Source organism: Camelus dromedarius, chromosome 21 (assembly GCF_036321535.1).
Source record: "Camelus dromedarius isolate mCamDro1 chromosome 21, mCamDro1.pat, whole genome shotgun sequence".
NCBI lineage: Eukaryota > Metazoa > Chordata > Mammalia > Artiodactyla > Camelidae > Camelus > Camelus dromedarius.
In genome coordinates this window covers 15,432,802-15,460,166 of record NC_087456.1, presented here as the reverse complement: position 1 = coordinate 15,460,166, position 27,365 = coordinate 15,432,802, and the positions used below count along the sequence as shown (strand labels likewise).

General features: G+C 37.0%; 1 protein-coding gene across 5 annotated transcripts in view; it reads left to right on the top strand.

Annotated features, from left to right (window-relative positions):
• HMCN1 (hemicentin 1) overlaps window positions 1-27,365 on the top strand; it is a 399,451-nt gene that overhangs the window by 336,549 nt on the left and 35,537 nt on the right. For all 5 annotated transcript variants that reach the window (XM_064477196.1, XM_031438568.2, XM_064477197.1 and 2 more), the window contains 18 exons: window positions 171-292; window positions 491-655; window positions 2,268-2,375; window positions 2,805-2,942; window positions 3,067-3,201; window positions 6,731-7,000; window positions 9,289-9,479; window positions 12,410-12,623; window positions 14,254-14,388; window positions 14,798-14,988; window positions 16,508-16,589; window positions 21,381-21,650; window positions 22,222-22,392; window positions 22,527-22,697; window positions 25,596-25,766; window positions 25,925-26,095; window positions 26,716-26,886; window positions 27,057-27,227. In XM_064477196.1, coding sequence (XP_064333266.1) covers window positions 171-292; window positions 491-655; window positions 2,268-2,375; window positions 2,805-2,942; window positions 3,067-3,201; window positions 6,731-7,000; window positions 9,289-9,479; window positions 12,410-12,623; window positions 14,254-14,388; window positions 14,798-14,988; window positions 16,508-16,589; window positions 21,381-21,650; window positions 22,222-22,392; window positions 22,527-22,697; window positions 25,596-25,766; window positions 25,925-26,095; window positions 26,716-26,886; window positions 27,057-27,227 — 3,047 coding nt within the window. The remainder of the gene's footprint in view (window positions 1-170; window positions 293-490; window positions 656-2,267; window positions 2,376-2,804; window positions 2,943-3,066; window positions 3,202-6,730; window positions 7,001-9,288; window positions 9,480-12,409; window positions 12,624-14,253; window positions 14,389-14,797; window positions 14,989-16,507; window positions 16,590-21,380; window positions 21,651-22,221; window positions 22,393-22,526; window positions 22,698-25,595; window positions 25,767-25,924; window positions 26,096-26,715; window positions 26,887-27,056; window positions 27,228-27,365) is intronic.

Sequence of the window (27,365 nt, the reverse complement as noted above, 5' to 3'; positions counted from 1 at the left end):
AACCCACTGTCATATGAACTCAAAGTCTGGTACATAAACTGATGCTCGTTTTAACATGAGGAAAAAGTTCCATTTCCCTCAGTTCACAACATGGTACCACATTGAACCAACTGGAAACATTTGTCAAAACTGATATATTGCACCTCATTGCTTTAAAATCTCTCCTCTAGGCTCCTTTCTTCAGGGTCACTAGTAATTATTTCCCCGTCTGTGGATGACACGGCAACTTATGAGTGCACAGTGACAAACGATGCCGGAGAGGATAAGAGAACCATGGATCTCGCTGTCCAAGGTAGAACTGGCTTAGCGTGCGGACTGAGCGTTACTCTAACGGTATCATTTCGTCCTTCCACTGCGGCCAGGAGGGCTTCCTTTTCTACTTACCAAACATTCACTTTCAGTGGAGAGAGAGAAAGACGTGTGGTAAGGCTTTGGAAATCTCTAAGGCTTAGAAACGTGTAGTTTTCTTCCTTTTTGGTTGTTGTTTTAGTTCCACCTTCCATAGCTGATGAGCCTACGGACTTCCTAGTCACCAGACACGCCCCGACAGTGATCACCTGCACCGCTTCCGGAGTGCCAGCCCCCTCAGTTCACTGGACAAAGAACGGTATAGGGCTGCTTCCCCGAGGAGAGAGCTATAGAATTCTGTCCTCAGGTGAGACCACACTCACTGACTACACATCTGTTGATTGGATTAGTTATTAATGGATGGCCTTACCTGGACTTCTGTTGCACCAAAATAAAAGAATAAAATCCAGCTAAAAAAGAAACACACACACAAAAAATACATCTGCATTCCTGGACTTAGGCATCTGGAAAAATACACAGTTAGAATGAGGAGGAAAACTAGGGAAAAGGATAGGAAAAAAAAATCTAGAAACAAAATAACAGATAATAGCTAAGGCTGATTTGAATATATTAAGCATGACCAGTGGGGTTTTATGTGCATATTTACTAAACCTGAGGTTTAACAAATTCACTGGTTGCCGTTGAGTGAAACACACTCCAAATAGAATATCCATTCATTTAACAAACATTTAGTACCTAAAATAGGCTATGTACTCCACTGAGTTTCTGATGATATAAATCTAAGACAGGGTTCTTTCAAGGTTTCTATAATTTAGCAAGTAAGGCTGGGTGATAAGTGATAGGATGGATGGTTTTTGAGGGTGCTTGTAACCATCATTTATAAAATTCTAAGTACTGAAAATTTTATAGTATTAAATAGAAAAAGTTAATTCACCTAAATGAAAGTATAGATGATTCACATTTGTGTTTCTGAAAATTCATCCTGCACTGGGGAGATGGAGGTACATTGAAGATAAACTAAAGTACCAAGTAATATCCTGAACATTCTGGGGTTTTATGAGTATGTGCATATTATTCTCAGATTATTTGTTTATTTCTTCAATAGAAGGGAAATAAAGAAAGATTTGTTCTCAGGATAGAACTTGACTATCTCAGAAATCTGCATAGATTGGTAGCAAATAAAATCATAAAATATAAATTAACTACTCTTCAGCACAAAGTACTGTGCTAAGAAAACAGTTTAGAACTTTCTAAAAACACTAAACAGAGTTACCACAGGACCCAGCAACTCCACTCCTAGGTATCTGCCCAGAGAAATGAAAACTTGTGTCCACACAAAGACTTGTATGCAGATGTTCATACAGTGTTATTCCCGATAGGCCAAAATTCGAAACATTGTAAATGTCCATCAGCTGGTGAATGGATAAACAAAATGTGGATAACTGGCACGATGAAATTCTATTTAGCAATAAAATAGAACAAATATATTGACATGTGCTACAGCAAAAACTATGCTCTACTAAAGAGGACAGACATAAAAGACTTCTGTATGATCCCGTCTGTATGAAATGTTTAGAAGAGACAAATACACAGAAACAAAAAGATGAGTCATTGCCTAGGGCTGACGTTGGGAGTGAGGAGGGACTATAGATGGAATGAGATTTCATTTTGTGGGTAATGGAAATGTTCTAAAATGTGAGAATTGCACAACTCTGTAAATATACTGAAAATTGTTGAATTGTACATTGAAACAGGTGAAATTTTTGGTCTGTAAATTTTGTCTAAAGTTGTTAATAGTGATTAAAAAAAACTGCCTTAGGCACTTCATCTGGTACAAGTATGAATACAAGCCAAGTACCACTGTGCTAGGGGAATGAAAACACAAAAATTGAAGAGACATGGTTTATCAAACCAGAAAAATGGGGATGCACTCTGCATGAAAACATTCTCCTTTTTAGGAACGATTGAAATATTTGCCACTCAGTTAAACCATGCTGGAAGATACACTTGTGTCGCCAGGAATGCCGCTGGTTCTGCACATCGACATGTGACCCTTCGCGTCCAGGGTATGGAAGGTTATTTGTTCCTTAAAATCTTGTGTATTTTTTAAGTATGTTTATTCTTGAAAGGCGGTACTGTCTAGAGTCATAAACCACAGTAACATCTTGGAGATATGAAAGCCTGATATTCTTTAATAGACTTAAAAAAAAATACAGATGACAAACCACACAGAGCAACCCCTCAATTATTTTTCTTCTTGGATTTTTATGATCTGTTTCTAATTTTAGTCTTTTCTATGGAGTTCTTCTAATGGAAAGTAGCTGTGGTAACAAGACTCAAAAAATGCGATACAGCCAATAGGTGCTTTTCCTTGGGAGAATGAAATCACTAATATTTTGGAATTATGAGTTTGGGCATATTTAACCTCATGACTACAAGAGACAGTTATGCCACTCACTAATGCCCTTGCTATTTCCATTGATTAATTATTATAGAGCCTCCAGTTATTCAGCCTCAGCCAAGTGAACTAGACGTCATTTTAAACAATCCCGTTTTATTACCATGTGAAGCAACAGGGACACCCAGTCCTTTTATCACTTGGCAGAAAGAAGGCATCAGTGTCATCACTGCAGGTACCTACCACTGTTTATATCAATAAAAACCATGGCAAGTCAGTTTTATATTTCAGAAGTCTATAAGATTTTTTTTTATGAAAATAGAAATTCATCTCACTTTGCTTTCTTAACTGTGATGTAGGTAGAAGCCATGCACTTCTTCCTCGTGGTGGCTTGCAGATCTCCAGAGCTGTCAGAGAGGATGCTGGTACTTACATGTGTGTGGCTCAGAATCCAGCTGGTACAGCCTTGGGCAAAATCAAGTTGAATGTACAAGGTACCTAAATAACAAATCTGTATGTCTTCGTTGCAAAGATGCTTGTAACAGTGTATATGAAAATTCATGTATCTAGAGTAATTATGCTGCCATAGTTCTTAACATTCTTACGTTTACATTACCCTATTTGTTTTTTTATTCCCTTTATGAAGAACAAAAAGTAATGCTTGATTGTTTCTTGGTATTATTTGTTTAAGTAGACTGAGGCATTTCATGATATTTTGAATTTCTTTGAACCTCCCTTTGATACTCTCTTTCATTGTAGCACATGTTTAAAGTGATTTTTAAAACCATTCTCTCCATAATACTCCTTTGGGTACTTTATGAAACAGTGGATTGTAATATCCACTTGAAAAAACAAATCTTAATTTTTTTTATTTGCAAATCATAATAAAATGTCATCAAACAAAAAAATAATCATAACTGCAATTAAACCAACTTGCTAGAAAAAATTATTCTAAAGACAGAGTTGGGGTTTTTTCACATTAACTGATATTTTCTTGATATAATGTTCATTTCTTGCATGTGTTGCTTTTGTGAATGAAGGTGTGGCCTAGAAATAGGCTCTGAGTTACTGAATTTGCATTAGCTGATTTGAATTTCCTTATAATATGATTTTCCTATGGTGAATTAATGACCTTATTAAGCTTATTTACCTGCAGACTATAAATCTACATTCTTTGAACTTCTCAACATTTTTTTCAACAAATATGTATTGGGATAATCAGTGGAAATATATTGAACATTACAGACATGATCCTTTCCTAATGGTATGGAGAATGAAAAAAAACTAAACTACCAAAAAAATGAAATAATTATAAATTCTGACGTATTCTATGCAGAGAGAAAACAGAAGGCTGAGATGGAGAATGGTGGGAAAATATGAGGACCACTTTTACACTAGTGGTTGAAGTAGATTTCCCTCAGGGACTTGTATCAGAGCTGAGACTTGAAGGATGACCTGGGATAAGCCATGTAAAGGTGGCAGAGTGTCCAAGGGGGAGAGGACAGCGTGTGCAGTGGCCCCAAGGCAGGAACAAGGAAGAAGAGAAGCCTGCCAGTGTGGCTGACCATGGTGAACGTGGGAAGGCTGGCAAAATGTGAAGAAAGTCAGAAAAGAAGGCAAGACCAGTGCATGGAGGGCCTGGCAGACCAGAAGAGGGTTAAGATTCCCTTCTCTGCAATGTTGAAGACTTTTAAGGGTTTAACCAAGACTCTTACTTGGTTTTAGGAAGGTCTGTTTGGCTGTTATATAAGTAATGGTTTCAAAAAAGCTCAAGACTAGAACTAGGAGAACTATTCAAGTGCTCTAGGCATCAGGTTATGTAGGCTGGCTGGGAGTGGGAGCGGGTGTATGATTTGCAGGAGTACATGAGGAAAGGGACGGATTAAAGAAATTTGGGGAGGTGCAATTGCCAGGATTGCTGATGAATCTGACTGGGAGGTTAGGAAAAGAGAAGAGTTAGTGATGTTTCCTGAGCTTTGGGCTTCAGCTAGTGAGCGGAGAGAGTGCCACAGGGGAATGAATGCAAGGGGAAGAACTGATTTTGGAGGAAAGAAAACATGACTTCTGTTTAATCATGTTAGATGTGGGAAATTATTAGAAATCCTACTAGAGACGTTAAAAAGGAGTTGAATATTTATCAATTCAGAGCTCAAGGGAGAAGTATAGTCTAAAATACAAATTTGGAAGTAATTGGTGTATTTCAGTCCTCAAGACTGGATGAGAATTTGGATGAAAGAAAGCAAAGGACAAAGCTTCAGGATTCTGCATTGTTTTGAGTCTGAGAAAAGAGAGAATGCTGAAAAGAATACGAGGAGAGGGCAGAGATGACAGAGGAAACTAGATGGAGGCTAAGAGAGGACAGTGTTTCAAGAAGAGAGTAGACTGCTTTCCTGAATGCAAGTGAGAGGTCAGTTAGGATGATGTCCAAGAAATATTAATAGGTTTTTGCAATGTAGAGGTTGTAGAAAAGAATTGTGAGGGTTTTTCATTCACTAATTAATTAAAATTATTTATCGGAGCAATTATGGGACATAGAAACACATTAAACAACTAATAGCGTTTCAACATTCCAAAAGTAACCAGAGATAGTCACATACTCTGAAGGCATGAAAAATTCTGACTAGAGTCTCTCCATTCAGATATAATATGTAACAGTGAGCACAAATCCAACCAGATCATTTTGGTTGAAATCAATCATTTTAACATGGTGATGCATATTTTTTCACAACTTGCCGATTTTATTTTGCTCATCACCATTAGTGTACCCTAAAATTTGGCATCTTCGTGGTTGAGCATTTCTCCACACTTTCCTCTGGCAATGCAGCTGACAGTTCCTGGTCTCTAGGACTGGCTGTGCACAAGGCACTGCTTGGGTCTGTAGCGTTCTCAGAGGTCTCTTGTTTCTTGCATGTAGTAACAATGAATGTCTTGAATGAGTGGTAGATATTTCAGAGGATTTTTTTTTTTTTTTTGATCTTCACTGTCTTAAAAGAGGTACTTTCACTGTCACTGTCTTCTGCACCTTCTCACAGTCTCCAGACTTGCACTGACCGGCATTGGTGGTTGGGAGGAGGGGGTGTGGCAGAGGGTATCATCCTCCCCTTCCTGCCTCTTGTACTCGTGTTTTGTTGTCCTCTCATAATTATTTAACGTGTCTTCAAAGCTCAGTAGAGTATCCAGTCCAATACCTGACTGGTATTTAATCCATTGTAAACCCTATGAAGAGAAATCCTTATCATAAGCCCTTCCACAGTTTTCTGAAGAAGTGGGAAGAGTTCTGTATCTCTCTACAGTCAAGCCTAAACCAGCACAGGTTTGAACTGTGTCAGTCCATTTATACATGGATTTTTTTTCAACAGTAAATACTACAATACTAAACAATCCAAAGTTGGTTGAATCCACAGATGTAAACCATAGATCCAGAGGTGCCAGGAACACAGAGGGCCAACTATAAGTTATATTCAGATTTTTGGTAGTTCAGAGGGTCATCATCTGTAAACCCTGCAGATGATGTTCAAAGGTTAACTGTAATTCTTCTCTATAAGCTACTTATTTACTTCTTGATTCACTCAAATAATACTTGGTTGAATATGGCCACTGTACATGAGATCATAAGTACTATATGAAGTGCATGAATGAAAAGATCTCTGAACAGTTAACTTCCAAACCTTGAAGGGGTCTGTTTTGAAACTTTAAGTAGCTGAAGTGAATCATATAATACATGTATGTTAAAGAAAATACCTCTATCAGCACAGTCTGTTTTCTAGCCACACAGTCCTTTTTGAATCCATGTTTATATCCTTATATTATCATTTACATTTGTTAACCATGTAGAGAATAATTTTCTGAAATGGGTTGAATGACTTCCAACAAAAACAAACTGTAGCAAACCTGATGATGATGATTTGATGAAATCAGGGCTTTGTTTCTCCTCAGTGTGATGTCACTTCACTGGAGTAATACTGTAGTATGTAAGTGGTACAGTCATGCTTTTAAGACAGGTTTAAACTTTGTGTCTTTTAGTTCCTCCAGTCATCAGCCCCCATCCAAAGGAACATATCATTGCTGTGGATAAGCCCATCACACTACCATGTGAGGCAGATGGCCTCCCGCCACCTGACATTATGTGGCATAAGGATGGGCGTGCAATCATGGAGTCAGTCCGGCAGCGTGTCCTCAGCTCTGGCGCTCTGCAGATAGCATTTGCTCAGCCTGATGATGCCGGCCAGTACACGTGCATGGCAGCTAACTTGGCAGGGTCAAGCAGCACGAGCACCGAGCTCACTGTCCACGGTAGGTGGTTTAGCATAAGTTATTTTGATGTGCTACATCACATGGCAAAGAGAAAAGGCCACCAGGAATACGTATGGAGATCAAAACCATGCAGAACAGTAATTCATAGTGGGCTGTGTAGGGGGAGGGTTGGGGGTGTAGGTACACTTGTCCTTCAGATATGTTTTTGGCAGGCTGTGTTTATTTGTGTGTGCATATACGTTTGTGAGAAAGAACAAGATTTTATTAATAAAGCCAGGTAACTAATGTGTTGCCAGTCCCCTCACATTGTGACTATTGGGGTCTATAATTTGGCTTATGAGGGGTCCATTGGTTTTGTGACTTCCTGCTTTACTTTTCTGCAAGTCCTCTTGGCCCCAAACTAATCACCATATAATCAGCATTATAAATGGCATGTGAGCTAATGAGAATTGGAGATCTATTTGATTCATTATTTCAAAGTGGCAAAGTATTTACAGGTATATTTTTATAATAGAAAAAATACTTTTTTTCTTTGGATTCAGACAGCCAACAGAATATCTAAAGATCAGCAATGAAATATTTTAGCTGTTAATATATATTTTTAAGACTAGAGATAGGATATATATTAATATCAGAGGTAATTCTTGTATTAATGATGAGTTTCTGCTTTTTCTTTTTAAAAACATTTGGGAAAGCTTTTTACCTTCCAGTGTATTTGAATTTTCTATAATTTTACACCTGCTTTCACTTAATATAATTGAACTAATTAATACGCATTAGTCCTTTAGCTTCAAATAAATAATACTCCTTCCTTCAAGTATTTGTAGAAAATCTGCCAAAACTGACCATACACTAAACAACAAATTGTTAATAATATTTAAAAATACAGGCCACAATTCCTGCCCACAATGCCCTAAAGCTAGAAATATGTAATGAACTTTTAATGTCAAAACCCCAATCCCAGGCCAATTAAAAAAAAAAAAAATACCATTCTAGTTAACATGTAGGTCAAAGAATATGGTTTTATTTTCAGATTATTTAGAAAGTAATAAAAATGAGGACGCCACATATCAAAATGTATGGTGTGTGGTCAAAACTAAAATCAAATACAAAGTCACAGCTTTAAAATTCTTATTCTGAAAAAGAAAGAATTTAAGTAAATGTACTAATGTTGCAACTTTGTAATCGTTAGCAAAGTTAAAATAGCAACTCCAAGGAAACCAGGATAAAGGAGATGATGACAATACAGCATAAATTAATGAAAAATGAGCTGAATGTTTGTGACATACCACTCAGCAAAATAGATTTTTGTTTTTTCCATGTTATCTATGATTATGCATATAATTATTTATATATTATTTGTATGTTTATTCATTTAATCATAGAGAAATAATTTTTACTGAAACTAACCTCTGGCCTGTCACTTTAAAATATATCATTAAGATTGATCCATTTCTCACTGATGTGTTTGAATAATTCCAAACTTTATTGTTTAAGGAGGGGAGTATATTTTTGCTTGCTGAGCCAAATATTCTTACTATTTTTAAGCCTTTCTTTTAGAAGCCAGTATCTTAGTTCCAAGTCCCCTAAGGTATTTCTTAGTACCCTGAAATAGTCCATTGATCTTTCTATATTGCCTGAATTCCCGTTCAGAACAATTTGAGACACAACAAGTATTTGCACAGAATTATGAAATCACTATAAAAACTTCCTCTGTGGTAGTATAAAAACTGAATTAAATGTCTTTGCCGATTTTACTTGGCATTTGTTGTAACACATGTGAAATATGGCAGTAATGTTTTTTCTTTAGCATTTTGTGATATTTTACATGTGGTGAGTATTTTACAGTGTTTTAAAGTAGTGAGTCTTACTAGTTTGTCCTCACGATATGTTTGTGATACAGATCCAGCAATTATACAATGGTAGAAGCATTGTTTTTAAGTTATTCTTGTTCGTTTTATTTTACTGCTTTTATTTCACTTCACTTCTGCTTACAAAGAAGAGATTCAGTTAAGGAAAAGTCAGAATTCCAAATAAAATCCAGATATTTCTAACCAGTTCTATATCATTTTTTTCAGGAAACTGATTATAAATATATTCAGCAAGTTCAAATCCATTAGAATTCTTGCCGGCATCGAAAACACTGGTTGCTTTCATAGTAAAGAACAAGTGTCTTGACTCAGTAACGAACAAGTATCTTGATAATTTTTTTTAGTATTTCTAGCAAGTTACCCTCAAGAGTCTTTCGTGTGTTAATTTTCAGTGTGAATGAAGATATTATTGAACTCAACATCCTGAATGATTATCTATTTTAAAACTCTCCATAGTACCACCTAGAATCCAGAGTACAGAAGAACATTACACGGTCAATGAGAATTCACAAGCCGTCCTTCCGTGCCTGGCTGATGGGATCCCCACACCAGCAATTCACTGGAAAAAAGGCAACGTTCTTTTAGCTAACTTGTTAGGAAAATACACGGTTGAACCCTATGGAGAACTCATTCTGGAAAATGTGGTGGTAAGTTTAATAAACATGAATAAGTACATTAAGCTAGGCTATTAATTCACCTTTTTACCTTTAGTGACTTGGCTTAGAAATGTATTTTTAAATAATGAAAGAAAAATACTCTTACAAAATCAAGTCAAAAAATTAATTGTACACATATTTCATTTTATATCCCAGGTTTAAGAATAGTAAAATACAAAAAAGCAATTTGTTTGCTCTTTTCAGGTTTTTAGATAACTCTTTCGAATCACTGACAAGGAAACTAAAATTTTACAGATCTGTGTGAGCTGAAGGTTTTGAATATTCTTAGGTGATACTTCTCCAGTCTGCAAAACAGTACCTAGCAGAAGCAGCTCAGTTTTCAGCATTAGCCCATCTGAAGAGGACTCTGTATCTACATACACCACGTGACTTTAGAAGAAACAATCATGTGGTCTGAGAGTGTCAACACTTGGCACCAAGTATTAAACATGAGTAGAATGTGAATGCCTTTCAGAGCTTTTGTACCCATCTTATTCCTTTTCATTACTCTTTAAAATGCCTAAATTTCATTACAGAGTCTTCATAGAATTAAATTTGAACAGATTAAAATGATAAAACTGATTTCAGCTCATAGTATAATTTCAGCCTTTAGCCAGCCAGACTCCTGGGATTACCAGGTAAATAGCCCTGGTGACAGGCTATGTCATTAGACCCTAATGCAAACACATATACCAGCAGAAATTGTATTTATTCAAATCTTAGTTTCCATCAGTTGTGAGATGCGCCATTATTTTATGTACCACTGAGAAAGAAGAAAAATACAGTCAAGTAAACTAGAGAAGATAGTCAATTTTTAAGCTGTATCCGAATTTCAGAGATACTGAAAGTGAAAAATGTGGATTTTAGGATTGTTAAAATAAGGATAAACTGTTTCTTTAAGCTGGTAAGTATCTATTGGAGGTTACTCACAGGTTCAAGAATGTTGACTTTGGCCCCTCAATAACTCTTAGACCTGAAGAAATTAAATGAGAAAAGAAAAATTGAGACTTTCAATGAAACAGTGACTCAGATACATTGAAAAATATATGAACAATAAGGTAGCTTATAAATACCCAGTGAAGAACACAAATGATAGAAGAGGTCTGTTTGTGAATAATATGTACAATCCAGATTTTCAAAAGCTTCACTTCCATAAAATCTTTGATGTAAAACTTTGTCGTAACCTGGGAATTTAAGAACAGCTAAGTGGGGTGGGGGTGGAGAGACCCTTACAGAGAATCTGATGTATTCCTGATTGCCCTTTAAAAAAAAATAGTATACAACCAACCAAATTTAGATTATATCTATAATGAATGATTACCGTTTTTATGCTGCATTTCCAATCAATTCTTTGATGTTTCAATGAAAAAAATTTTTTCCTTAAAACTTTTCTTAAACAAAGGAAAGTGTAATATATGGATCTTAATACACTCAGAGGCATTCATTCAATCATTAGTTCAGCAAATTCTTTGAGTACGTTCTCTGTGATCAGCAGTGATTTAGGCCTTTAGGAATAATTACATCAGGGAACAAAAGAATCCTTTCTAGAGGAGGGAGACAGACAATAACAAAAGTAAACAACATATACAAGTCAGAAGAAAATAACTGGTACAGAAACTAAAAGAAGAGGAGGGTAAAGGGGATCAGAAGTTGGAGGAGTACAGGGTACATTTTAAAATAGCACAATCAGAGTAAGTGCCCTTTGGGAAGGAGACATTTTTAGCAAAACTTGAAGGGAGAGAGTTAGCCAAGCAAATATCTGGGAGAGGGTCATCCCAGGCAGAGAAAACTGGAGTGTCCCTCCCCTAGATATTTGGGGCACAGAAGTTAAGGTGAGTGCAAAGAACTTAAGAACATAAGGTGGTGTATAACTGAAAAATTGTGCTCTGCACTGGAATTTGACACTTTGAAGCTAGGACTTCCTAGCTAGATTGCAAGTAAAGTATGAAAAAGAAAAGAAAAAAGAATAACGAAGATGTCAGGAACAAAGGCATGAACACCTGGAAGAACAAAATAGCCCTCAGTTGATCTGGTGAAGGCTACAGGTAGAACAGGAAGGGGAGATTGGGAATTCAGATTTGGACATGAGTTTGAGACGTCTTTTAGACATCTAAGCAGAGAGTTGGAATGAGAAGTTCAATATAATTGGAGTTTGGAAGACAGGTCTGAGCTAGACGTACTGATACTCATCAGCATGTAGATGGTATTTAAAGCCATAAGACTGGATGAGATCACCAAGGAGTTGAGTGCAGACCGTGAAGAAGAGGACCAGAGACTGAGGCCTCTCACATGCCAACATGAAGGCATTCATGTGGAGGGGAAGCCAGCAAAAGGAAATAGAAAAGGAGCAACCAGTGAGGTAGGAAGGAAACTAGGGGCATGGAGTATCCTGGAAGCCAAGTGAAGACAAGGTTTTAGAAAGAAGGAAACCAGAACTGTGGCAGATGTTGCCAATACATCTAGAAGGATGAGTGCCAAGAACTGGCCACTGGATTTAGCAAGTGAAATTTTGAAATTGCAGGTAATATTGCCCTCACTTGTCACCATTTTTAATCATTCTACCGGTCTTTGGTGCCGCATTACCCGGAGAACCAAATACGCTGTCAAGATTCTACTGGCCTTTGGGATTACTTGTTCTCTCTCTGAGCATTGCAGAGCAGCAGTACACTTGATGTTTGGTAAACATTATAAAGTTTTCTGAGACCTTATTACTATAAAATGCTGTAGTTCTTTAAGATCTGGACTTTTGTTTAAATTGTCAAATAAGAGCTAGCAGATGGTTCAGACTACAAGACGGAAGTTTAGACTGTCTTTAAATAAGAGTGCGCCTTTGGGGACCACTCTATGCATTTTAATGTATTTTATGTAGTATGACGTAAGATTATGTGATTTTTAAGCACTATGACTTTTCTTTCTTTAAGCCAGAGGATTCTGGCACCTATACCTGTGTTGCTAACAACGCTGCAGGTGAGGACACACACACCATCAGCCTGACCGTACATGTTCTCCCCACTTTTACTGAGCTTCCTGGAGATGTGTCATTAAACAAAGGAGAACAGCTGCGATTAAACTGCAAAGCAACTGGTGTTCCGTTGCCCAAGTTAACATGGACCTTCAATAATAATATTATCCCAGGTTGGTAATTTAATTCTTAAGAAGTGAATAAATACACCCATCCATATAGAACTTGAAACCAATCTCCCTTTTCTTTAACTGTGGAAATTGATGGAAAAATTACATGAACAGATTGCTTTAAGTTCTGTAAAATGGGTACATTTGCACAGATTTTAGCTTATACCTAGTATATATGTTCTTTTCAATCTTTTGAAAGGATAAATTGATCACAGGACCACATCTTGCAGGATATAAACAGATTTTTTTTAACGTTAAAATAGTTCCCCTTTCCCTGAGAAAGTATTGTATATATAGGCACCTAAATTTATCCTCTCACCTCCTTTATCATTGATAAATGGATAAAGATGGCAATTGTTGGGAGTCCTGAAGTTTCACCTAATGTTACAGAGAAGTCTGCCTCCCACTGTATGAATTAACTTCTATTATAATGTGGATCAATTAAGTAGAAAATTTATGTGCACTACACATTCAGGTGGTGCCTGGAGCCCAGGAACACTCATCATGAGGAGGACAAGTATCTCTTTATTTGTTAGACTTTATCTGCAGCACAAAGATATTGTCTGGGACATTATACCAGAAATTCATACATTGTAACTGACTATACTTCAATAAAAAAAGAGATATTGCCTATAATGAAAAAATATTTCATCCCAAAAGTGAGTTCTGAAGCACTGCCATAGTAGCATTTAATGAATGTCTTGCTAGAAAATTAGTAGTAAGCTTGAGTTTTCTCTGCTGTAAAGATTTCTGTTAATGACTAGAATTCACCAACTGTATTACCTTAACAGTAGTAATATTGCTAACTAAGGAAAAATAAATTCTAAAAAACCTAATCAGTACTGTTTTCTGGAGGTATAATACTAATTTAGCTATTTAAATTTTTCAACCTTAATTTCCACTTAATACTCAGCAGTATGAAATTTTAAAAGATCATTTGAATGGAAGAGAACATGGCAAGGTAAACATAACTAGATATTTGCTGGTGTAATCAGAATTTTGTTTAGCAATGTTTGTATTAGGATTAGCATGTTTGTCTTATAGTCTATTCCAAGTATTGTAATTACCTTTGTAAGTCTTTATGTCATCACCACTTACGGAGAAGTTTGAATGATTACAAATTTAATCTTCATTATTACCTAACTTGCAAATGTTTTCATGATTTCCCCTCTGAGCTGCCAGGTCAGTTGAATTATAACTGAAAAGGTTTTCATATTTTTGATGTAAATTGTTTGGGAGGAAAAGTGGTGGTGGGAGAAATGAAATGGAAAATGTCATATTTCTGAATGAAAGATTTTTGAAACCCAGAGAGATTGTGAGTCAGCGTTAGGCAACACTTTGAGATGAAAGGTGTACTTCAAATGAAAAATAGTTTTAAAAGATGTTTGTTTTTATTCTCTTTTCCTGTTCCTTATGCTGTATTTCATTCTTCAAATAAGTGTCTGGAGACAGCAAACAGCTCCAGGAAAGAAATCTGTGGAAAAGGCTCACTCCTCCGATGTCATAATTAGATCTCTTTGGTTCAGTTGCTGACGGACTCATAAATCTAACCTGCAAAATATGGAGCTGTCATAATTATTTTCTGAGGTGACTGAGAGGCCTTTGTGTTGTTTTCTCACCTTGTTTCCTTCAGCCCACTTTGACAGTGTAAATGGACACAGTGAACTTGTTATTGAAAGAATGTCGAAAGAGGATTCGGGTACTTATGTGTGCACTGCAGAGAACAGCGTTGGTTTTGTGAAGGCAATTGGATTTGTTTATGTGAAAGGTAGGTGAAAGTGCTCTGTGTTTAGTTTGTAATTTATCTGTGATGAATGGTTCACATTTTGCTTCTCTGTTGTGTAGTAATACAATATAACTTCAGCCTATTAATCCATTTAGTCTTATCTCACAGATGTGCAAATGCATGAGATAAAAAAATTATGAACATTCAACTCAAAAGTAGGTAAGCAGTAAGTAAAGAGATCATTTGGCACAAAGTATATTCATCCACCTAGATTATTGAGACAGACAAAATTATCTGGTTATTTAGCATGAGCAGTTGTTTCTGGAGAATTCATGGGCTTCGAAAATGGCTTTTCCCCTGTTCACTAAGTTGTCTTTCTAAATAGGTCAAAATCACAAAGAAATGATCAGAGCTTCCTTTCCCTTATAACTTGTCTTTTGTTATTTCCTAGAACCTCCAGTCTTCAAAGGTGATTACCCTTCTAACTGGATCGAACCTCTTGGTGGTAATGCAATCTTGAATTGTGAGGTGAAAGGAGATCCTGCCCCAACCATCCAGTGGAGCAGAAGGGGGATGGATATTGAAATTAGCCACAGAATCCGGCAACTTGGCAACGGCTCCCTGGCCATTTACGGCACTGTAGTAAGTCACACTGGAATTGCCAGTACACACTTCAGCTGCCACTATCAGTATCTCTCCGTGGGTTCCATGGATAGGAAAAATTTCTCATGCATTCCTGTAAAATCTAAATCCCTGGGTTCTTTTTAAAAACTGAAACGATTCAAGTTGATGATTTTTAGCGCTTCCGAAGAAGTATGAGCCAAAAAATAATTTTGCTACTTTGTTCCCAATCATTGTCCTATTATTTAACATCCACAGATAACTTCCTCAAATTTGTTTTAGAATGAAGAAATTGGAAAATTACGGACACAATTACAAATAAAATATAGGGTAGATTTTATCACTATGCCAGTAACTACATTAGACTTTCCGAAAGCTTCAGTGATTTGAAAAATGAGTGATACTTAATTTGGGGGTCAAGTAAATGAGATATTTTATCTAAAACTTTCTTAACTAGCCAAAACGTGGGTCATTTGTTAACCCACTGTTGAATTAGTTGAAATAATAATTTGAATATACTATTCAATCACTGCTCCAGTGGGCCACTCTCAGTCTTGTCTTCTCCTTGGTTTTATTTCAGCATTAGATGTTGTTGATTGTCCTTTCAGTTTTGAGATGATTTCTACCTCTGGCTACACTAATAAGTCTCAGGCTTCTTCGTTACCACTTTCCCCTGTTCTCTACTTCAGAAGTCCCTGGTACTTCTCCTAATACTAATTTTGTTTCCACCATACAATCTCAGATTCCTAAATATGTATCTCCAACCCTGAAACTTAAGTTCCAGTTGCAGTTTCCAGCTAGAAATTTCTCTGTGGATAATGTACTGACACCCTGATTAAATATCTAAATCAGCATGGCTTCCTCCTCCCACCCTCTTCTGCTGCCTGCAAGTCAGTTACCCTGTATCGATGTCGTGTTTCTGTGAGCATGACCAGAATTCTCTGATTCACAAGACCTTAGCAAAATCTGTCTCTAATCTAACCTAAACTCATATGGTGCTTATTTTCTATACCATATATGTATACATTTGTGACTTAATGTTCTGTGATTTAGCATTACTAATAGTTGTTCACTTTGTCTCCTACATTTCAAGCTTTCTAAATAGAGGTCAAGCTTAATGTTATTTTTTAAATAACCCCCCATTAGAAGGAACTTGATATTTGTTCATTTGTCCTGATTGTTTAATGCTTTTACAGATATCCATAAGAATAGCATTGGCATTTTTCTTTAGTAAGATAATTTTGGATAGATGACTGTAAAAAAAAAAGAAATGTTATTTTTGCTTTGGTTTTCTACCAGTAATTGTTCCTTCAGAGCAGTGATACGTTGTTTAGAAAAAATTTAAGCTGAGAATTTCTCGTCTTCATTTTTTAAAAATCTATGTATGTGGTTAAGTGTATGTAAGTTTTTCTATTTCCATTAAAGTGCCTTCTCAAGAACGAAATTTCACGTTAACAAACATCATGGCGAAGAAAGTGATTTGCCCTGCTCTATAGCTCTGTGTAGGCTCCTATTTTTATAAAACTGCTTATTCCCGTAGAATGAAGATGCCGGTGACTATACGTGTGTAGCTGCCAATGAAGCTGGGGTGGTGGAGCGCAGCATGCGTCTGACTCTGCAGAGTAAGCTGCTTAATTGAACTCTCATTAAACCCTTGGTTTAAGAAACGTTTGTTTAACTTTTATCATCATTCATGTTAAATGTTCGTTTAGGCTAATTGTTCATTTGACTTTCTGGCAAGTTCATTAATGGTAGCTTTCAGAGTGTGTCTCATTTCGTTTTCTGCTACTGATGGAGCAACTGTGATAAGCATGACTGATACAGTCTTGCACAGATATTTTTCTCTACTTTGTCTTAAAATCTGCAGTTCAAGCTTGCAGTTGCTTGGGAACAGAGCTTCTTTTGTTGTTTGCCGTATGCTCAGTTGAGTGCCCTTCTCCTAGTTCCCCACAGTTCTTGAAATGAGCTTACAAAGATGTCATTTTACATCACTGTAAAAATAGGTGTTACAAATAAAGACTTAATGTAAATATACTCAGGAGTGCTCCAGATCAGTTGCTATCAATCTGCCAGGAAATACCTATGTATTCCGGGCAGGATTACCATGCACATTGTGAAAGCTCTCAGCATAAACTATCAGAAGACAAAGTTTTCATAATTAGAAAAACATGAAAGACTCCGGTGGCTCACTGCACAGTCCCCAGAACCGCTGTCCAGGGGCTGACCCAAGGGCAGTGTCATTAGGTTGAGAATTTAAGCAAACCAGCTTACTTCATAAATAGGCTTAATATTTAATGGAATGAATTTACATTTTCTTTATTCGCTATTGAGAGATGCTGCAGACTGGCATTTACTAACAGCTGCTTGTCAAACTGCTACTCTCCAAGACTTTAACACTTAAGAGGTACTTAATAGGCATTTAAAACAATGGTTTCCCCCCAACTTTATTGAAGTGTAATTGATAAATAAAATAGTGTATATCTAAACGGTACCATGTGATGGTTTGATATACATCTACATTGTGAAATGATTACCACAGTCAAGTTAATTAATACATTCCTCACCTCCCCTCACCTCACACAGTTAATATTTTGGTTTGGTTTTTCTGTTTTTTTATTTTTTTTTTTGGCAAGAATACTTAAGATCTACTCAATTAGCAATTTTTAGGTATACAGCAGTACAGTATTACTAACTATACTCACCATGCTGTACACTAGATCCTTAGAATTTATCATCTTATGACTGAAAGTTTGTGTGTTTTGACAAGTATCTTCCCACTTCCCCCACCCCTCGGCCTCTAGCAGCCGCCGATCTATTCGTTTCCTGACTTTGACTCTTTTTTTTTTAAGATTCTACATCTAAGCGATAATGCACACTATTTGTCTTCTCTGACTGGCTTGTTTCACTTAACATAACGCCCTCTATCCATGTTGTCACAAATGGCAGGATTCCCTTCTTTTTATATATATATAAAATATGTATACACACACACATACACACCATATTTTCTTTATCCATTCATCCATCAGCAGACACTTAGGTTGTTTCCATGTCTTGCTAAGACAGTGTTTTATTAAAATACATATCTACCAGGTGATAATGTTGTGGGATGTTATTAGGAAAAAAAGTAGAGTTCCATGACTAAGTAAGTCACAGAAAAAAAACTGATAAAACTAAATATATTCTTTTATTAGATATATAAAGGGCACCTACTATATACCAAGCCCTGCTTAGGTATACCAAGCTTCTTTACTGCAGACCTTTTCAGAAATGTTATTATGTGAATGTGAGTTATCACTCAGCAACAGGAGGATATAATATTCCACATTTCCCAAATAAATGTTGTTTACATGAAACTTCCTCCCATCTTTGTTGGATGAATATAGGTAGGGCATCACACAGTTAATCTCTCCTGGAAGAATGTTCCGATCACCAGGCTTAATAAAGGCTGCATTAAATTAGCTCATCTACATACTGACAATAAATTCATTGTAATAAATGAGGTATATAAAAAAGCCAAAAATATAATTTGTTTAAAATTAAGATTAAAGCACCAGAAGGAATGACTTCATTTAGATAAAATACTCATATTTAACTGATCATTATGTAACTAATAGAATTAATTCAATCTTGAAAGATGTACATAGGGAAATTTATTGTTGAATTACTTTATAGTCTTATGTGCAATTGGAAATGTTCAAATACATTATCTAAATTAAGATTCTGAATTGTATTTCACACTTTCATTTTGTCCATAATAATATGAGCAGGCAAGTTCATTTAGTCCTTATGTTGTCATTTAGTGTTGAGAGGTTAATCTGAGGCATTTATTTATTCAACGACAGTTTATTGAATACATAATATAATCTGAACATTGAAAGAGAAGGAAGAGCCCCAGTCCTGAAAGTTCCTAGAGTGAGGTTAATGTAAACATCAAGTGAAAAGGCAGTTGTAAGGGATGATGTGGGCATGTATGTGAATAATACGTTAATGATCATTCTCAGTAAAGTAAGCCAGAAAAAAGAAAGAAAAATACCATATTGATATCACTCATATGTGGAATATAAAAAAAAAATGAAAAGAGAGAAAAGGACATTAGTGAACTCATCTACAAAACATAGACAGACTCACAGACCTAGTAAACAATCTTAGGTTACCAAGGAAAACGGGGTAGGAAGGGATAAATTTGAGAGTTTGAGATTTGCAAATGTTAACCACTATATATATAAATAGATAAAAAAAAATTTCTTCTGTATAGCACAGAGAACTATATTCAATATCTTGTAATAACCTTTAATGAAAAATATGAAAATGAATATATGTATATATGTGCATGACTGGGACATTGTGCTGTACACCAGAAACTGAAGCATTATAACTGACTATACTTCAATTATATATATATATATATATATATAAATAATTTTTAATACATTAATGACACCCACTGACAGATTCAGACTTTATGTGAAATAATTACTTTGGTGAAAGACATGTCAGTGATACCTTTACATAAAATTCTAGCATATAAACATCACAATAAAACATTTTACTTCTATTTTTGTTTTATGTTCTGTTATTCCAGATACACTTCTCGATCTGTCATAAGCAGCCACGGCTCTGAATTATCTGATAATGCCTTACCTCTCACTAAGCAAATTACTCCACCATTCATTTCAGTCTCACTAAAACACTGCTGTCATCCCATCATGTTCTTCCAAGAATAAACAGGCTCCCCTTTGCTTACCTATTCAAACATAAATCCTTACAGTTTTCTTTTAAGATTTTAACCAAATGTTTAAAACCTACACACCACTGCTGTCTAGGGTGAATCCTTCTTTCAAAGCTAAATCCATTTCTGTGCTATTTTCTTCTCTCCAAGGAGGCTCCTGTCTCGTATATGTAATTTTTTTTTTTTTTTGAAAAATCCAGTTCAAGCATCTTCCCCGTGAAGTCTTTCTCGTTCTATCTTTCGTGATACTGTAGACCAGTATAAAGATAAACATTCTGTCAGGAGCTTTTTACGCTCTTTCCAGCAACTTCATTTGAACAGCTGTCATCCTCTATAGATCCTATTAACCTGTCCTTCCTTCTTGAAGCTCCCTGTGGCTGCCCAAGATGCCATTTTCTCCTGAGTTTCTTCCTTTCTTAGTGATCAATTCTTAGTATCATTTATACGCTCATTTTCTGTCCATTTCTTTCTCTTTTTTTTTTTTTAAATAATGATGTTGCAATAGTTCCTGTCTTTAGTTTACTCTCTTCCTCTCATTTTAGACTCACTTCTGAAGCAGTCTTACCTACTCATGAAGGAGTCACAAATCTATGTTTCTAGCCCGTATCTCTATTCTGAGCTCTAGCTATGAATATCCAGCTGCAGTCTGGACGTCTCCACTTGAATGTCCTACAGATGTCTCAACTCAACAGTTCTAAATGGATGCAAATTGTCATTCCTTACTCCCCCTCAACAAATCTGTTCTTGCTCCTGTGTTGTATTGAATTGCCCAAAGATACACTATATATATATATAATTGCCCAAATCAAAACCCTATAGTCATCAATTCCTCACTCTGTGCCATGCGATTCAGTGGCTAAGTCCTATCACCCTATTTTCTTAATAATTCTTGAATGTATTCCTTTTGATCTTCATTTCCAGTGACATGGGTTTGTTTGATCTGTTGAGTCACTGTGGTTTACGCTCCCGTATTACCTCACACACTTACCTATTCTAAATTCTATTCTACCTAATCTGTTGCTAAATTCTATAGATTTACGATGGCTAAAGAATCGGTCACTTGTCTGTCTTATCTGTAGACTGTGAACTCCTGGTGACTAGAAATTGTACCTGTGCCCTCAGCATCTAGCACAATGCCTGGCAAATCATAGCTTCTCAATATATGTTTAATGAATGAATGATGACCAGTAATGAAAGAATAAGTTAATAATGACAGTCTACCTCAAAATGCTGTAAAGGGAAGAACTAAATGTCCACCATGTAAAACACAGATAAAAACAATGATAATAACAACAATAGTACTAAAAATACTGTGTGCTTGTCCTGTTGAAGAGCTGTGCTTCCATTATCTTAATATGAGTCTAGCAAGGTCCTCCGAAGTAGGTACTGTTTTTCAGGACACAGTGGTTCAAAAGTGTTGTAAAGAGCAGAGGGAGAATTTTAATCCAGAAAAGCATGACCACAGAGCCCGTGCTCTAGGCTGGACCACTTGGGGATTATCAGTTTTTGACATTTACCAAGTAAAACATTCTATCAATGGCAACTACAATATTAATAGTTGAGAAGCTACAGTGTGTAAAAAAGTCAGCCCAATTTTTTTTAAATGTTACTATACCATATGGGTTTAAACGTTAATATAATTCCACAAAAGCTAAGAAACATTATGTGCTTTTTTCCATAGGTCCTCCAATTATCACTCTTGAGCCAGTAGAAACTATTATTAATGCTGGTGGTAAAGTCATATTGAATTGTCAGGCAACCGGAGAGCCTCATCCAACCATTACATGGTCCCGCCTAGGGCACTCGATCCCGTGGGATGAGCGAGTTAAGGTCTTGTCCAACCACTCGTTATATATCGCCGCTGCTAAGAAAGAAGATACGTCTGAATATGAATGCGTTGCTCGAAACCTGATGGGTTCTGTCCTTGTCAGAGTGCCAGTCATAGTCCAGGGTGAGTGTGACAGTGGTTCACCCTGGGATATTCATGTCAGATAGCACCTGGGGCAATCCAAATTGTGAAAATCATTAAGCATCTTAGTCTAAGTCTCTGAAACCCTTAAGATACTTCTGGATTATGGGGACAGGACAAAAATCACATCACAGTTTACAGACTGAAGGGACTAAAACAATCCTGATTAGAACTGCAAAATACCAAGTTAATAATTCAGATTCCCAAAGTGAATGTATTCAACACTAAGTTAAATTTATTCTAAAAAATAAATGCATATACATTTGCTTTAAAGAATGGCTTGTTTTCAGCATTTAAATTTCTTGGTTGCTAACTTTTTCAGCAGCCATGTCCAAATGAGTCAGGACTGGAGCTGGGAAGAAACCCTAGTTAACTGTTCAGAGTTCTTCTCTCATGCCTAGGTTTTAATTTTACTGTCAGGGAGAGCTTCCATAAGAAAGATCTCAGCTATTACAGAATAGGTGCTAGACCCAGTGCATATCGTAAATGAAATCTAACTTACAATTTTTTAATTTACAGAAACAGAGACCAAGTTCAATGTTTTACTTTGCAGTTCACGGTGGATTTTCCCAGTGGTCGACCTGGAGATCCTGCAGTGTCACCTGCGGAAAAGGCATCCAAAAGAGGAGTCGTCTGTGCAACAGCCCCTCTCCAGCCAATGGTGGGAAGCCTTGCCAGGGGTCAGATTCAGAAATGCGAAATTGTCAGCATAAGCTGTGTCCAGGTACACCTCTTTATTCAACGGACAGGCACGTGTTCGATAGATACTCACTTCTGTTCCCTCACTCTGGCTTGTCTCAGTATTAGTTCTTTCAGTGAAAATAATATCTGATGGTGTAATGTGTCACCTTTGGGTAGTGGATGGTAACTGGTCAGAATGGAGCCCCTGGGAAGAATGCACAAGGAGCTGTGGGCGTGGCAACCGAACCAGGACCAGAACTTGCAACAATCCATCAGCTCAGCATGGTGGGCGGCCATGTGAAGGGAGCGCTGTGGAAATACTCGTGTGCAGCATCCGGCCTTGCCCAGGTAAGAATCCAGCGATGAGTACAACTGGTGTATTTTTAATTCCTACAAAGGAGCTGTAAGTAACTTTTCTTCCTTCTTGTGAAAAGATGTTGTGAACATACTCATTCTCTGTGTTCTTAGTTCTGTCTCATGCATAGACTTGCTGGAGGTAGGACATTAATCACTATTAAGTCAAATACCTGATTTAATGATAAAGGGCTCCAAACTGTGGTGTTTTCTTAACCACGTAGAGATGTATTTACAAATTAATAGGACTTCAGAGATAATGAAGACCTTAGGGAATGGCTAATCCAGCCATTCATTTTCAGCAGAGAAAAATAAAGCTTAAAGACCTGTCCAGAAACACACAGCTGGCAAGGAGCACAGAAATAACAGCTGCCATTCACTAAATACTTGTCGTGTGTTAGGAACCACACGCAGTGTCTTTTATACGTGTTGTTTTTGACCTTGAGTCGAATCTACACCGTAGGTGTTTCAGGGTTCTAGGTGTCCTCCTTTTGCTAGTTCCTTAAGGTGGGCATTTAGATCATTTATTTTATATCTTCTTTTCTAATACATGCTTTCAAAGCTATGAATTGCCCTCTAAACATTACTTTTGCTGCATCCTACAAATTTTGATAAGTTCTTTTTTCATTTTCATTTAATTCAAAACATTTTTAATATCTCTTGAGATTTCTTCTTTGACCCATGTATTATTTAGAAGTATGTTGTTTAATCTCCACATATTGGGATTTTGCAACTATCTTTCTGTTATTGACTTCTAGCTTGACTCTATTGTGGCTTGAGAGCAGACATTGTATGATTTCTATTATTTTAAATTTGTTAAAGTGTATTTTATGGCTCAGAATGTGGTCTGTCTTGCTCAGTGTTCCATGTGAGCTTGAGGAGAATGTATATTCTGCTGTTGTTGGATTAAGTCATCTATAGTTGTCAACAATTTCCAGTGGATTTGGCAGAAACATCACAGAAAGGGTTTTGCATCCTTCTCGGTGCATCATATCAGACGGCACATGATATCAGAATTTGTCTCAAACTGGTGATGTTAACTTTGTTCACTTGTTCAAAGTGGTGTCCTCTACCATATAGTTACTATTTTTACTTTGCTATTAGTAAGTATTTTGTAGGGAAACTCTGAGATTACATAAACATGTCGCTTGTTATCCATCTTTTATCTCCTAGTTTCAGCATCTGTTTATGATTCTTGCTTTAAATCACACCTACTGCTGTGGTCTTACAAAACAGTTATTTCTAACTTCATTATATCTCCTACATCTATTATTGGCTTTCTTTTGTAAGGAAGAACTTCTCTTTCTCCTTTCTTTTTTTCTTGAGTTATATCAGTAAGGACTCAAATATAATTTTTTTCCAGTGGCTTATAGGGCACTACTGTCATCATTTACTGTGATGCACAAATTGTCGTAGATTTGATTAGTGGAAATCCATCCCTTGAGGCTGGCTTCAGTGTCCTCTAGAAATGTCCCCATGATTCCTTGAACACATCTACTTTCTGGTACAAGTTGATATTTTAGACCTATCTTGTCCTGCCTCAGTTAGAAGAGTATTTCTAAACAGACCTCCCTCTAAAAAGGATTGGTATCTTCTCAGGTGGGCAATCCTGCTGCCATTTAGAATGAGCTTTTAAATAATTGGGACAGCAGAATTTTTTAAGCTCCATAGTCCATATATAATGACTATGAGCATCAGTAATCTGAATTAATGAAGTAGTCATCTTGAATAATACTTGCCATTTAATTAAAGGCTTTCTTCTTTCCTTTTATGTTTAGTCAAATAATTGTTACTGCAAATTCTCGTCAGCTGGAATAAATTTGTGTGACCTTCTTCCCCAAAGTACAAGAATATGTAGTCAACTCAACCAGAAAACAGTTAATTAAAAGAAAATTCAAGATGTGTTTTAACATATTTTCTAAACAAAGCAACCAAATGATAATTCCATTACTTGGTTTTTAACTTATTCTTATAGGTTGTGTTAAGAGAATATTTAGACACAGACCTTGAGGCTCTATGGTTCGCATCTTGGTTAAATCAGGTGACCACAAAAACAAATGTTTTGAGCCCCATATCTAGAAAATACCCTTAAAACAAAAATGTGACCTGATGCTGACTTATACATAAAAGAAATCATAATGTTTTTTCTCAGCCCCTGCACCTGGTAGGAAATATAAGGTTGTTCCAGTCCTGTGGTCAGATGGTGTAATATGTTAGTTACCAAAGGAAGGTCTTTAATATCATTTCTTGGAAACTACTGGTCAGTTTTTTGTGTTGTTTAGGAAGCAGGTGAGTGTGTTATTTAGAACTTTTAATTCATGAACATTATGTAATGGGGAAAAGTTTTCAAAGAGCTAGAACTGTGCAAATCATCATGCGGTTGAAAGGCCTGAGCACATTTTTAAACGTGAGGCTGAACCAGGCTTAAAGATGTGGCTGTGCCGACTGGGGTCCAAGTTACCATTATGGAGACGTTTCTGTTTCCCGCAACCACGTCCAGGCTTGTTGTGCAGCTTTGCTTCTTCGTTTCTGGTCCCTTCCACTTTCCCCGGAGCATAGAGTACGAGTACTTAGCCAGGGTTTATAAGCTCCGATTTTGTTTACATGTATCGGTTTGATTAATTTTGATAAAGTAGCCCCTTTGGATAATTTTAGGCATTTATTTTGGTATTAGGTAGCCTTCTGAATTTCCCTATAGACACTAATTCTCATGAAAATCTAGCCAGAAGGGGGAAGGAAGAACATTATTTGTTATGTTTCCTTTGGTTCAATGTCATTATTTTAGAATCAGGGCTAATTTAACTCATTACCGAGTTATTTATTTGTATTATTTTGTTTTTTTAACAAACATCATTCTGTGACTTGACACACTGTCTCTTGGGATGTTTGCAGTTCATGGAGCATGGAGCACTTGGCAGCCGTGGGGTGCCTGCAGCGTAAGTTGTGGGAAAGGTACGCAGTTGAGAACAAGACTGTGTAATAACCCACCACCATCGTTTGATGGATCCTACTGCGATGGAGCAGAAACACAGATGCAAGTATGCAGTGAAAGACACTGTCCAGGTAAGAGAAATACAATGTTTGTACCCTTAATAAGTTAACATCTCCCTCTTACCTAGAGATTAATGCCAATAAGAACATCATTCAGCCTATCCATACCCAGGCTTTAACCTGATCATTTTTAAGTAGTAACAGAGCACATATGTTTTGCTTTCATACAGTTGATGGCAAGTGGGCCAGTTGGACCAGTTGGAGTGCCTGCACTGTGTCCTGTGGAGGCGGTGTCAGGCAGAGGACAAGGGACTGCTCTGATCCTGTTCCACAGTACGGAGGCAGCACGTGTGAAGGGAGTGATGTCCAGAGTGATTTTTGCAATAGTGACTCTTGCCCAAGTGAGTGTTGGAAATAGTGAGTCAACATTATTCTTTCTTAAAGTTTCACTATGGCCTGAAGTCCTTAAAGTTATAAGGAGTCTGTTATCCGATTTGTCTACCTTTGGTTTAGGTTATCAAAATGTTTTGTGGTTGCTGTCGTGTCGATGTAGTACTGTGGATGTCTTATGTCCTGCTTCACGTGCTCTCTAGGACCAGCTGCGCAGTGCAAGGACTAGGACACCCTTCGATGCTGACTGTTAATGATGTTGACTCCTTTACAGAGGCAGGCAGGTGGCTCTCTCCCTTAACTTTGCCACCAAGCTAGATTTTTAGATCCCAGCAGTACTTGAATTCACTGTATTCTGAATGTTATAGCTTGATTCCTCAAAAGTAGAGACCTTTTCTCATTCATTTCCCTCAGCTCCTGGAAAACTCTGAGACTCAATAAATGCAGGTTAAATAGAATTGCATAGTCATTGGAATGCATACCCAGTTTCTAGTCAAACTGATGGCCAAATCATCTGCCTTTGGAAGTTGCCTATTGATAGATTTGTATGTTTCTTTTCAGTTCCTGGAGAGAGGCTTTCCATACTTTTTGAATGAATGTTTGGCATTTCTCCAATGGTTCTGTGTTGTAGCTCATGGTAACTGGAGTCCTTGGAGTGGCTGGGGAATGTGCAGCCGGACTTGTAATGGAGGGCAGATGTGGCGGCACCGCACGTGCGATAACCCTCGTCCCACCAACGGAGGGAGGGCTTGTGGGGGCCCAGACTCCCAGACCCAGAGGTGCAGCACTGACATGTGTCCTGGTGAGCTTCCTGCATCCTGGCCGTAAGACAAGTAAAGCATTTCACTTGGGCTCATTGTAGCAGCCTCATCATTTCAGATCTAAAAATGAAAGCTGTGTGGACAGAGTCACCCTCAGTGTTAGATTTTGAAACCTGTTTCTTAATATTGACCATTCTATTTTTGTTCCCAGTGGATGGAAGTTGGGGAAACTGGCATAGTTGGAGCAGGTGTTCTGCCTCTTGTGGAGGAGGTGAAAAGACTCGAAGACGACTGTGTAACAATCCAGTGCCATCTAAAAGTGGTCGCCCCTGCCCAGGAGATGCTACTCAGGTATCCAGATGCAATATCCAAACATGCCCAGGTACGCTACTAAGTTAAACTTTGGACCACATTTACAGCCTTTCTGCAAATTACCCAAAAAAAAAAAAAAGTTTTCACTCTGAGCCTCAAATTACAAAACGGTGTCAACTCTGGGAGGAAGAATTAGGAAAAGTGCACT